Source organism: Suncus etruscus, chromosome 7 (assembly GCF_024139225.1).
Source record: "Suncus etruscus isolate mSunEtr1 chromosome 7, mSunEtr1.pri.cur, whole genome shotgun sequence".
NCBI lineage: Eukaryota > Metazoa > Chordata > Mammalia > Eulipotyphla > Soricidae > Suncus > Suncus etruscus.
The window spans coordinates 78,654,609-78,666,803 of NC_064854.1; the positions used below are offsets into that span (position 1 = coordinate 78,654,609).

At 33.2% G+C, this 12,195-nt stretch overlaps 1 protein-coding gene across 1 annotated transcript in view; it reads right to left on the reverse strand.

Moving 5' to 3' along the window:
- Positions 1 to 12,195, reverse strand: part of KHDRBS2 (KH RNA binding domain containing, signal transduction associated 2) — a 412,537-nt gene that overhangs the window by 312,114 nt on the left and 88,228 nt on the right. The window contains exon 2 of the mRNA XM_049776928.1: positions 10,746 to 10,873. Within this exon, the coding sequence (XP_049632885.1) occupies positions 10,746 to 10,873 (128 nt within the window). The remainder of the gene's footprint in view (positions 1 to 10,745; positions 10,874 to 12,195) is intronic.

The following is a 12,195-nucleotide window of genomic DNA, read 5'->3' on the forward strand; positions in this document are numbered from 1 at the left end:
AATTATCACTTTATTGTGAAGATAAAACAGTTTTAAGGTCTAAAGTTCAGGGTGTCTTTCTAAAATTGACAGCTTTATTTGGTTTTGAAAATGTGATCATCTTTACAGATAGTAACCTGGGCAATTATTAAAATATTAGAGAAAATGACATAAAGTATTTGAATTTGAGCACCTCCTTTTTCAAAGTAGAAATGAAAATAAAACTCTATAGGAAGAAATGACAGGCTTAGAAATGAATTCTAACAAGGCACTGAGGTGTCCTCTCTCTCTGGGCCTGAACAGAGAAAGATGAAAAGCAGAGATAGTTTAGTGCTTTTGAATATATTTTGAATATTAATTTTTAGCATTAATCTACATAAGTAAATTATCTGAAAAACACCACATAAAAATGTCGTTCCATTTGATCTTAAGGATAAATATCATTATTAAGGACATTGAAACTATCCTCAAAAAAATAATAATAGGTCAAAGAGAACCTATTATCCATTCATATAAAACTTTTTTATATGAAAAAACAAAGGATCCTCTCTATCAGATTTTATAATATCACAAAGCTTAAATATCAACAACAGTTATAGAAATTGCTGAAAAAATATTGCTGATGTTAGGCCTGAGAAGGAACCACTATGACAATGATAGTTGAACAAGACTACCATTCTGTATAAGAACTAGGTGCTTAAATAAAATAAAGTGATATGCATTATACCCTTAGAATAACAGAATTGCAAACCAGTGTCTAAAAGAATAAAAGAAAATTGGCGAGAATACAAATGTCTGATACAAAATTCTGGCAGACTAGAAAGCAGGGACAAGGATGGGAAGGAAACTGAGCTGCAAGGAAATGTGCTCTGGTGATGAGTGTTGTACATTTTATGACTGAAGCTCAATCACTGATAACTTTTAGCTGCATATTTTATGGTGATTCATTTAAAAATTTATTTATAAAAATAAAATAAAATATCAAAGCAGGGGAAATCAAATGTAGGTGGAAATAAAAATAAATTGTTAATAAACATAGATGGAATGAACATCAACATAATCTTAAATAAAACTCAAATTTGTCTTACATGATATGGTATATGGTATACATCTAATAATAATATCTACTTGACTACAAAAATTGAAAAAACATAATTTGTCAATACATGAATTGGATCTCGAGGTTATCATTCTGAATAAAGTTAATCAGAAGGACATGGACATATTTAGAATAATTATTTCATATGTAGGGCATAAAGAATAAAAACAGTATTACAAATATGCAACAAAATGTGTAGCAGCTCTATAGCACAGAGCTTAAAATTTTAGGGGACAGGATGTAAGTATAGGCCCATAATACAATGGTGGAGAGAGAGATACTTGAAAAAGTAATGGTGCTGGAATATTTTATACATAGTATCCTATAATTTCCAGCATAGTAATGTACACTGCCTCAAATAAAATTCTTTTTTTTTAGGGGGGCAGAGGGCACACCTGGTGATTCTCAAAGGTTACTCCTGGCTATGTGATCAGAAATTGCTCCTGGCTTGGGAGACCATATGAGAGTCTGGGGTATCGAACTTTGGTCTGTCCTGGGCTAGAGCCAGCTAGGCAGATGCCTTATGGCTCTGTACCACTGCTTCAGCCCAATTCTTCTAAAAATGTATCTTTCAATTATGCAAGAATGTTCATTATATGTAAGGCAATTAATAACACATAAGCAAAATACTAAAATTGTGTATTCGATAAATTAATGCAGTATAAGTCACTAGCAAAAATTAATACCTTTTAATTGTGAACTGGCAAGTTAAATCAGGAGATGCAACACTTGTTTGCATGCAACAGACACAAATCCCATGACACAATATATGAGGACTTAAAAAAACAGTAATAAATTATGAGCAAAGAGTCAAGAATAAGTCTTATAAACCATCTATAAAATATGATTCAATCACTATTTATGATTTTCTTTAAAAACTCTCACCATAATGACAGTGTAGATCATATCTCAATAGAGTAAATCATATAAATAAATCCACACTTAAAATGGTACTGAATAGAAAAACTTACTTATTTTTTTTAATCCTACAGATGAGTGAGACTATTCTGTGTTTATCTCTCTCCCACAAACTATTTCAGTCAACATAATAGTCTTCATATCCATACATATATAGGCACATTTCATGACTTTATTTTTTCTAATAGCTATTTATTATTTCATGACTTTATTTTTTCTAATAGCTATTTATTATTTCATTATGTAGATGTACCACATTTTCTTTAACTACTCAGCTGTTGTTAGGCATCTGGGTTGTTTCCAGATTTTGACTCTTGTACAAAAGGCTGCTGAGAACAGAGTGCAGAGAAAATTGTTTTAATGTGTTTTTGTAGTTCTGGATATATCCCTTGTAGTGGTATAAATAAATCATAGGGGAATTCAATGTGCAGGTTTTTTATGTAATATCCATATTCTTTTTCCAAAAATGCTGGACTAGATGTCATACCAGCAGTGAAGGAGAATTCCTTTCTCCCCACATCCTCTCTAGTATTCTTGTTCTTTGTGATGTATACCAGTCTCTGGAGTGAGATGATGTGTCATTGTTGTTTTAACTTGCATATTCCTAATTACTAAAGAAGCAATTTTACATGTACATTTTGGACGTATATTTTTTCCTTAAGTAAATATATGTTCATTTCTTCGCATAGTTGATGTGGTTAGATTTTTTTTGTTAAGTTCTGTCAGTACCTTATCTTAGATATACGCCTATTATCTGATGGGTAATAGGTGAATTGTTTCTCCCATTCCATGGTTGAGCTAAGTCGCTGCTTCCTTTGAAGTGCAGAATCTTCTCAGTTTGATGTATCTCATTTGTTTATCTTTCTTCCACTTGTTTGGACATCCTTGAAGATACCTTTAGACTCAATGTCATGGAGTGTTTTGCCTATGTTTTCTTCTATATACCTTATGGTTCCAGGTTTGTTATCAAGGTATTTCATCTAATTTAATTAGACCTTTGTGCATGGTTAAAATAGAGGTCTGAGTTCACTTTTTTGCATTAGGCTTACCAATTGTTGAAGAGGCTTTCCTTACTCAATTTTGCGTTTTCCTGCCACTTTATCAAAGATTAATATATTGTATGTCTGGGGTCATTCTCTGAATACTCTAGTCCATGCCATTGATCTGTTTTTATTCCAGTTCCATGCTGTTTTAATGATTATTGCTTTGTAACAACTTAAAGTTGGGGAAAGTGATGCCTCTCATCTTTTTTTCTCTAAGTGTGCTTTAGCTAATTTTATTCATTTATTGTTACAAATGAAGTTCAGCAGCATTTGATCCACTTATTTAAAGAATGTACTGGGTATATTGAGAAAGAAAATCTCCAGAATACTTTGGGAAGTTTTGCCATTCAAATTATGTTAATTCTCCAAGTTCATGAACAGTGTACATTTCTCCTTTTCCTTCTGTCCTCTTTATTTCTTGAAGTAATGCTTTATAATTTTCTTTGTATATGCCCTTAACCTCTTTATTTAAGTTGACTCCAATGTATTTCTGTGGTCCCTCCATGAGTAGATTGTTTATTTAATGTCTATTTCTTCCCTATCATTTTTTGTGTATAAGAAGGCCATTGATTTTGTGTGTTAATTTTGTAGCCTACCACTTTGCTATATGAATCTTTTGTTTCTAGGAGCTTTTTGGTAGAGTCTTTAGGATTTCCTATGTATGGTATCATGTCACCTGCAAACAGAGAGCTTAACTTCTTCCTTTCCTATCTGGTGCTAATCAATATATTTTTCTTGCCTAATTTTTATACCAAGTAATTCCAGTAATATATTTAGTAGGATTTATGAAAGGTACATCGTTGCCTTGACCAGATCTTAGGAAAAAGTCTTTCAGGTTTTCTCCATTGAGTATTATATAGTATGGACTTGTGTTAGATGGCCTTGAGCATATTAAGAAAAGTTCCTAACATCCTTATATTGTTCGGAGTTTTGAATGGGTTTTGGATTTTATAAAGTACTATCTCTGATTATATTATATTATCATGTGGTATTAGAATTTTCCTTTATTCATGTGGTGTATTATATTGGTGACTTGCATGTTGAACAATCCTTGCATCTCTGAAATGAATACTACTTGGTCATATTATAACTTTCTTGGTGAGGTGTTGGAATCTGTTTGCTAGGATTCTGTTGAAGAGCTTTGAATCTGTGTTCATCAGGGATATTGGTCTTTAGTTCTATTTTTTGTGTCATTTTTATGTTTTCATATCAAGATGATATTTACTTCATAAAAATTATTTGAAGGTGTTTCTGTTTCTTCAATTTTCTGGATGATCCTAAACAGTATAGGCTTTCGGTGTTCAAATATTTGAAAGAATCCAATAGTGAAACCATCTTGGTCTGGCCTTTTTCTTTGGAAGACATTTGATTACCATTTTAATTTCCTCAATAGCGATGAGTTTATACAAACTTGGAAGGTTATAAGAATCCCAGAATTTATATGTTACTTCCATGTTCTTAAGTCTATTGGCATAGAGTTTATCAAAGGAATCTCTGATTACCCTTTGAATTTATTTAGTATCTTTCTTAATCTTCCCCAACATATCTGATATCAATAAGAATGATATAAATCAAACATTCTGAAAAATAACTGGGTTACCAGAGGCAAAGATAATGCAAATGGACTTTTATATTCTATAAAAGAAGGGTGTGTGGTTCAATCATTGTAAAAAATAGCATGATGACTTAAATAATTTTAAGAACTACCATATGTGGGGCTGGGGAGATAGCATGGAGGCAAGGCACTTGCCTTGCATGCAGAAGAATGGTGGTTCAAATCCCGGCATTTCATATGGTTCCCCCTAGCCTGCCAGGAATGATTTCTAAGCGTAGAGCCAGAAGTAACCCCTGAGCAGCGCCGGGTGTGACCCCCCAAAAAAAGAACTACCATATAATCCATAAAACTATTCTCTTTTTTGTTTGTTTTTTTTTGGACAACCCAGTGCATATATATACATATACATATACATATATATATATATACATACATATAAAACATACAGGACCAGAGTAAGTTTAGACACTTGTCTTGTATGCAGCTGACCTGACTTCAATCTTCAGCCTCAAATATGATACACTGAGCACCAGCAAGTGTGAACCTTGATCCCCAAACAAAGAAAGAATCCCTACTTCCCAAACCCTCTAGAAATATAATAAAAGAAAATAAAACAAGGAAGAGTGTCTACTGAAAACAAACCCTTGGACTTTAACCAATGATATGGAAATTAGAGTTGGTGAATATTGATAGGGAATATTTGTACTAACACAAAGATAGTGTGGATTCTAGATCTTTGATGTTTGTGATGCAGAAACTTTGGAAATCAATAGAAAAAAACAACAACAATATTATAAACCACATTACTTCAGTAATAGTAAAATAAAATTAATGAATTAAAAATTTAAATAAAATAAGTTTTATGGATTTTGGGTCACAACCAGAGGTGTTCAAGGGTTATTCCTATCTCTATGCTAAGAAATAGCTCCTGGAAGGCTCAGAGAATCCCAGGATGCCAGAGATAGAACCTGTGTCAGTCTCGTTAGCCTCGTGTAAGGCAAGTGCCCTATCAATTGTGTTATTGTTCTGGTCCATTAAAATAATTAAATATATATGTATATTATATGTATATATACAGATAAATGTAGCATAGCTATCATAATTGAAGAAGCATAAGTCACTGGAGCTGGAAAAATCATTCTTAATGTACTTGATCATAAATATTTTTTCATTTTCTATAATTTAAAATCTTGAACTTGTGTTCTGATTCTTTGTATTACTCAATTAAAGCAGCAACTTAGCATAGAACTGGAGTCCAATTAAAACAATCTATACTCTGAAAAGGTCATGTAGAAAGTCAGGTAGTAATTTGTTTTTTCAAGAACTCCCAGTGTTTCATTGCCCTTTCTGGGACAAGACTATGCCATCATCATATTAATTACCAGTTCTAACAGGCAGCAGACATCAAAGAAAGAGAGAGATGGCTCTCAAAAAATCTATAAAATAAAGGTTTCTCTCCCGTGTACTCTGAGGCATAAATCATTTTTATTATAAATGATTAAACTTTAATTCCATAAATTCTTAAGCATTCTTATCATCATACATACCACATAGTTTACAGTTCATAAACATACTTTAAATGTCTCATCTTTAGATATGTTCATCATCTAAACTCAGCTTGAATGAAAATTTTGATAAGTGGGTAAGTATCATAAAGCAGGAAAGAAACACCACCTCATGTAAAATATATTTGATTTTCTAAAGGACAGTGTAATTTTATTGTTAAATTGTAAAAAACAGTAAAACTGCAGGTCAACTCAATAAGTGAGTCTATATTGATTCTCAGATTTTTTTCTGGAAAATAGATCTAATTTGTAATATTCAGATGTATTAAATACACAGCATATTCAAAATTACCAAAAAGGCCTGAGCAATAGCACAGAGGAAAATTGTCTTTCATACTACTAACCTGAGAATGACCTGGGTTTGATCCATGACAGCCCATGTGGTCCACTGAGCCTGCCAGGAGTGATGTATGAGCACCAAGCCAGAATAACCCTTGAACACCACTGGGTGTGGCCCAATTCCCCCAAAATAAAATTAAGTAAATATCAAAATACTTATAAATTAAAAAAGATAAATTTCTGGTAAAATTTAATTGAATATATATTTTAACACTTAATTCACTGTATTGTGTTTATTTTTCAAAATAAAACAAAACACATAAACAATTACTTTGTCCCTCAAGCCCCCAGATTGTAGTACATTATAACATTTATTAGCAGTACAAAAAAAAAAACAATCTAAAGCCACAAAATTTATGTAATTCCTTTAACATTGAAAGCATAATATTTTTAAGTTCCATACACATGCATATTAATTTAAGTTAACCTCAAAAGTTTAATTGTTTTTTTAAGAATTAGAGTCAAAGGAGCACAGCAAAATGGTGTTAGAGTGGTAATTGTTGTTTTCATAGGCCAGCAAAATATGGGGGACATGGAAAGGAAAAGTCTTGGCCTAAATACAAAGAGACCTTACCTCTGAAGTTTTCTGGCATAAGATGAACTCTAGGCTCCAGGCATCCAACTCAAATCATTGTCTGTAGTGCCAATACAATTTTATTTTTCACAACAGTCACTGTTGTTGGTGTCAGGTTTTTATAGTTAAAGATCCTTGAATCTGTACATATCATACATCAAAGTCATGATGATGTGTAGCATCCTCTAGTTTCACCTCACAATTAGAGGGCAATGCAGAGAGCCCTGTCCTGATGTAGGTCATTGTTGTTAAGTCTTCTGAGTGTTAAGGGAAGTCTCTTTTGAGTAGGTCAATCGAGAGCAGTAATAGGATCTTACCTGATAGAGGATTGCTTCCATATGATGTTATAGACAACCGTGGTTGTTTCGTAGATGGCATCCCTGGTTCATGGGTGAATGAAGAATGCTCATTCTTCTGAGGCCTGAGCCAGGTCATTATGAAAATGTTCAGGGTGTAAAGGCCCATTGCATACAAGATTTGTGTGTTCCTATCTCTATAGATAAGAATTTATTTGTATGTATAGTATTTTCCATTTCAATATGCTTATGCAAAAAAGGAACAATGCTCCATGTCTTTATTGGTGCATATGACATACGGGGGCAGCTAGAACAAGCCCAACAAGCCCCGAAACTTGGTTCCAACATAACTTTAAACTGTGGGACTCTTCTACCAGAATTCCTTATTGAACAGATTACAAAGAGAAAACAGACAAAACGTGGGGAAAATCGTCACTGTTTAAGAGAATATTTAGTAACAGTTATAGCTGTTAAGGAAACACATAGAAGATATTTTATGTCTTTTGACATAGTTGGAGGGTGTTAAATCTGGTGCACCACTTTGGTCTGTGATTTGGCCTGTGTAATACTGAAGGTAAATGTGGGGTAATGAAGTTGGGGGTGAGGGAGTGAAGGACTAGAAATGAGCTTGTAAGGTCTTGGACAAGGACAAAATACAAGATAGACATCTTGCATATGCAAAACATACCTTAATCATAGACCAGTGAGATAAAAAGTTACCAGTGACTACTTAGTGCATCCCAGCGCAACCCAGCAACTCCCAGCAACCCCCAAGCTAGGCAGAAGGCCGTCAGCCTTGAGTTCCCCAAATTCCATGCTGGCAAAATCTAGCATCATATCTTTTTAGGATACCCTTGACATTCTTCAAAGAAGTTGATTGATAAAACACTCCTGAAATTCATTTCGAACAATAAACACCCAAGAATAGCTAAAGCAACCCTTATAAAAAAGAAGATGGGAGGCATCACTTTCCCCAATTTTAAATTGTATTAGAAATCTATAGTCATTAAAACAGCATGGTATAAAAAGTACCCTTAGATTAATGAAATAGACTTTAGTATCTAGAGAATGTACCACAAACATGCAGTCAATTAATCTTTGATAAAGGGGCAAGAAACGCAAAATGGAGCAAGGAAAGCCTCTTCAACAAGTGGTGTGGTGAAAACTGGTCAGCATATGCAAAAAAGTTAATGAGACCTCATGCACAGCTAACAACATGTACAAGATCAAATTTAAAATATATACCTTGAAATCATATGGAGAACCATAAAGCATATAGAAGAATACATAAGTAAAACATTCCATGACATTGATGCTAAAGGCATCCTAAAGGAGAAAACAAAGATAAAAAATGAGACTACATTAAGTTGAGAAGTTTCTGAACGTCAAAGGAAACAGTAACTAGTATATAGAGGTCCCCCACAGAATGGGAAAATCTATTCACCCAATACCAATCAAATAAGGAGCAAATATCTAGATATACAAGATACTGACAAAACCTAACTAGACAAAAACAACTAACCACATCAAAATGAGGACAATACATAAAAAGATCCTATCTCAAAGAAATACAGATGGACAAAACGCACAAGAAAAAATGTTCTACATTTCTGATCATTGGGAAGGTACAAATCAAAACAACAGTAAGGTACCATCTCTGCCACAGAGACTGGTACACCTCACAAACAAGAATAATCAGTGCTAAAAGGGATATGAGAAGAAAGGAACTCTCATTAATAGCTGTTGGGAATGCCATCTAGAAAACAATATGTTTTATGAAAAAGAATATGGAGATTCCTCAAAAAACTGGAAATTGAGCTCCCATATGATCTAGCAATACCATTCTGAGGGATATACCCTAAGAACACAAAAATGCTATGGAAAAATGCCCTCTGCACGATAGTATTCATTCCAGGTGCCTGACAACAGCTGAGTGGCTAAAGAAACTCTGGTACAGCTACATAATAAAACCCTATGCAGGTGTCAGGAAAAAATGAAGTAATAAAATCTTCCTCTATATGGATGTTCATGGAAACTTTTATCCTGAATAAAATGAGTCTGAATGAGAGACACAGAATAGTCTCACTATCTGTGGTATTTAATTAAAATAAATAACAGTATGTTAATAATTCCCAGAGATAATAGTGATGAGGGCCAGAAAGATAGCCCATGATATGAAACTTTCCACAAAGATTGGTGAGAACAGTTAGAGAAATAAATACTCCAAGAACTATCATGAAAATGGTAGTGAGTGAAATAAATAGAATGTCTGTCTCAAAGATAGGCAGGGAATGGAGAATGAGGGATATGGTAGGGCACTGATGTTTTGAAAGTAGAACTGAGTGTGAAGGGGTGTGTACTTTTTATGACTGAATCCCAGTCATAAAACACAAAATTTTACTTAATTATATATACAAAAATTCACCATGTTAAAATACACTTGGTAAACTATGGTATTTATTGTTAACTTTGGAATGAGGATAATTACATAGTACCTGCTTTAGATTTACTGTTCCGAAAATAAATTACCTATTTAAATATGAGTTTCCAATTTCATATTAACTAAATTAATTTAAAATTTTATTTTAAATATTAGAATTTATTAATATAGTTGGTAATTCTATACTGCTAAATTCTGTATATATAACTATTATATTTTAGTAATAAAGATCAGCATTACATATATCTAACAAAGATACATTTCTTTTCCTATTTATTTTCATTCAATTATTTATTTTGTATTTGGGCCATATTTGGTGGTGCTCAGGGATTATTCCTGGCTATGTAGTTTGGGATCACTCTTGATGAAATCAAGGATGCATACACGTTGCTGGAGATAAATCCTAGGACAGCCACATGGACTAAAGTTCTCTACCCCATCTATATTATCACTCCAGGCCCAAAGAAGGATTTTCCAGAGAATAAATCCATGATTATTCTTGTAAATGATCCTCAAATATTGAAGTTGTGTGATTAATAGCTAAAGGTCCAAGAATATGATATTAGCATCCTAGATAATTCTATTTAGCTAATGGATTATATTTGGCATCCATAATTATATTGCTTTTAATATAATGAGAAAATATATTCTTAACAAGATTCAAATTATAATCAAGTTATACACATTTATGAAGGCAAATTCTGAATCTTTATGTGTAAAAATATTTATTTTCCACATTCACAGAAAAAAACCTAGTCTTTAGTGGAAAATAATTTTTATCTTCTTTGTAGAGACTATATTTCTCTATGTCAGAATTATATATATATTTACACTATATTATAAGCTTTTCTTTAACCATGAAAGGTAATAAATAAAATATTGTCTTAATTTTATCATTTTTCTCAATTCTATAAGAACAAAGTGTATATTGCAGTACCTTTGGATATTGTTTGACAGGAATCAGCACCCTTTCTGAGAGTTTTATGTTTTTGTTGCTGATAACATCAAGGTATTTCTTTTCTTCATCTTCTTTTCTTATATCACTACTTTGAAATTTTTCAATTTCTGAAAAAAATTCACAGAAAAGAAAAATGAAGTGGTGAATCATCATAAATATATTAGTATTTGTTATTACTCTCCTTCTAAACCAAGATTTTGAAGAATTCTGCTCAAATGAGTGAAAGCATAATATATTAAAATGTTACTAAAATAACTAAGATAACCTCTGTCAACCAAAACCATGAATAGATACTTGAAATTAAGCTTACTTTTTCAAATCAAATTTAAATTTATTATGTTTTAAAGCAAAATATAAAGAAGAATGGAGTCTTAGCAATATAAAATTTCTAAACATCTTTCTACAACCAATTTATAGAAACACATTTTAAGGTTCTATATTTGATTTTTATTAGGAATAGCTCCTAAAACCATAAAAATTCAATATATTGTATTAATTTCATTGTAATTTTAATTGTACTGTAGAACTGACATAGCCAATCATTTTGTATCTAAACAAATTTAAAACCAAGTATAAAAAAAATCACAAAAAGGGCCCGGAGAGTTAGCACAGTGTTGTTTGCCTTGCAAGCAGCCGATCCAGGACCAAAGGTGGTTGGTTGAATCCCGGTGTCCCATATGGTCCCCTGTGCCTGCCAGGAGCTATTTCTGAGCAGAGACAGCCAGGAGTAACCCCTGACACTGTGGGTGTGGCCCAAAAAAATCACAAAAAAAACTTATAATATACATGGACTTCCAATTGAAAACACTCACATATAAAAATGAAATACTGGGGCCGGAGCAGTGGCACAGCAGTAGGGACTTTGCCTTGCACGCGGCTGACCAAGGACGGACCTTGGTTTGATCACTTGGCATCCCATATAGTCCCCCAAGCCAGGAGTGATTTCTGAGAGTATAGCCAGGAGTAACTCCTGTGCATCACCAGGTGTGGCTCCCAAAAACAAACAAAAGAAATACTAAAATACGATTTTGATCTGTAAAATATAGTCACCTGTAAAATAACTTTTTACTTTTTACTTTCACCTTTTCTGAGTTAATTAGTAAAAGTACCGTTAATTAGGTCAGTCCTACCCCTCAGCTGAAATATGTTAAACTCTGGCTAATAAAAGCAGCAGGGAAAGCAGCTTAGTCTTTAGAAGAAGTGAAAAACTTGGCTGGCTCTCTAAGATCCAAGAGACTACATTAAGCCTTCTGGCAGAAATGCCTTGACTCCGCTGGTTTCTTGTGCCCTTATCCTTGCTGCTGAACATTCCATTTCAGGTCTGCAAGAACAAGTACACAGTCCAATACCATTAACTTCAGATGGCTCAAGCAGGCTGCAGGCCTTCAAGCTGGGGAAACCAACCAGACAAATTCCCACAAAATACCAT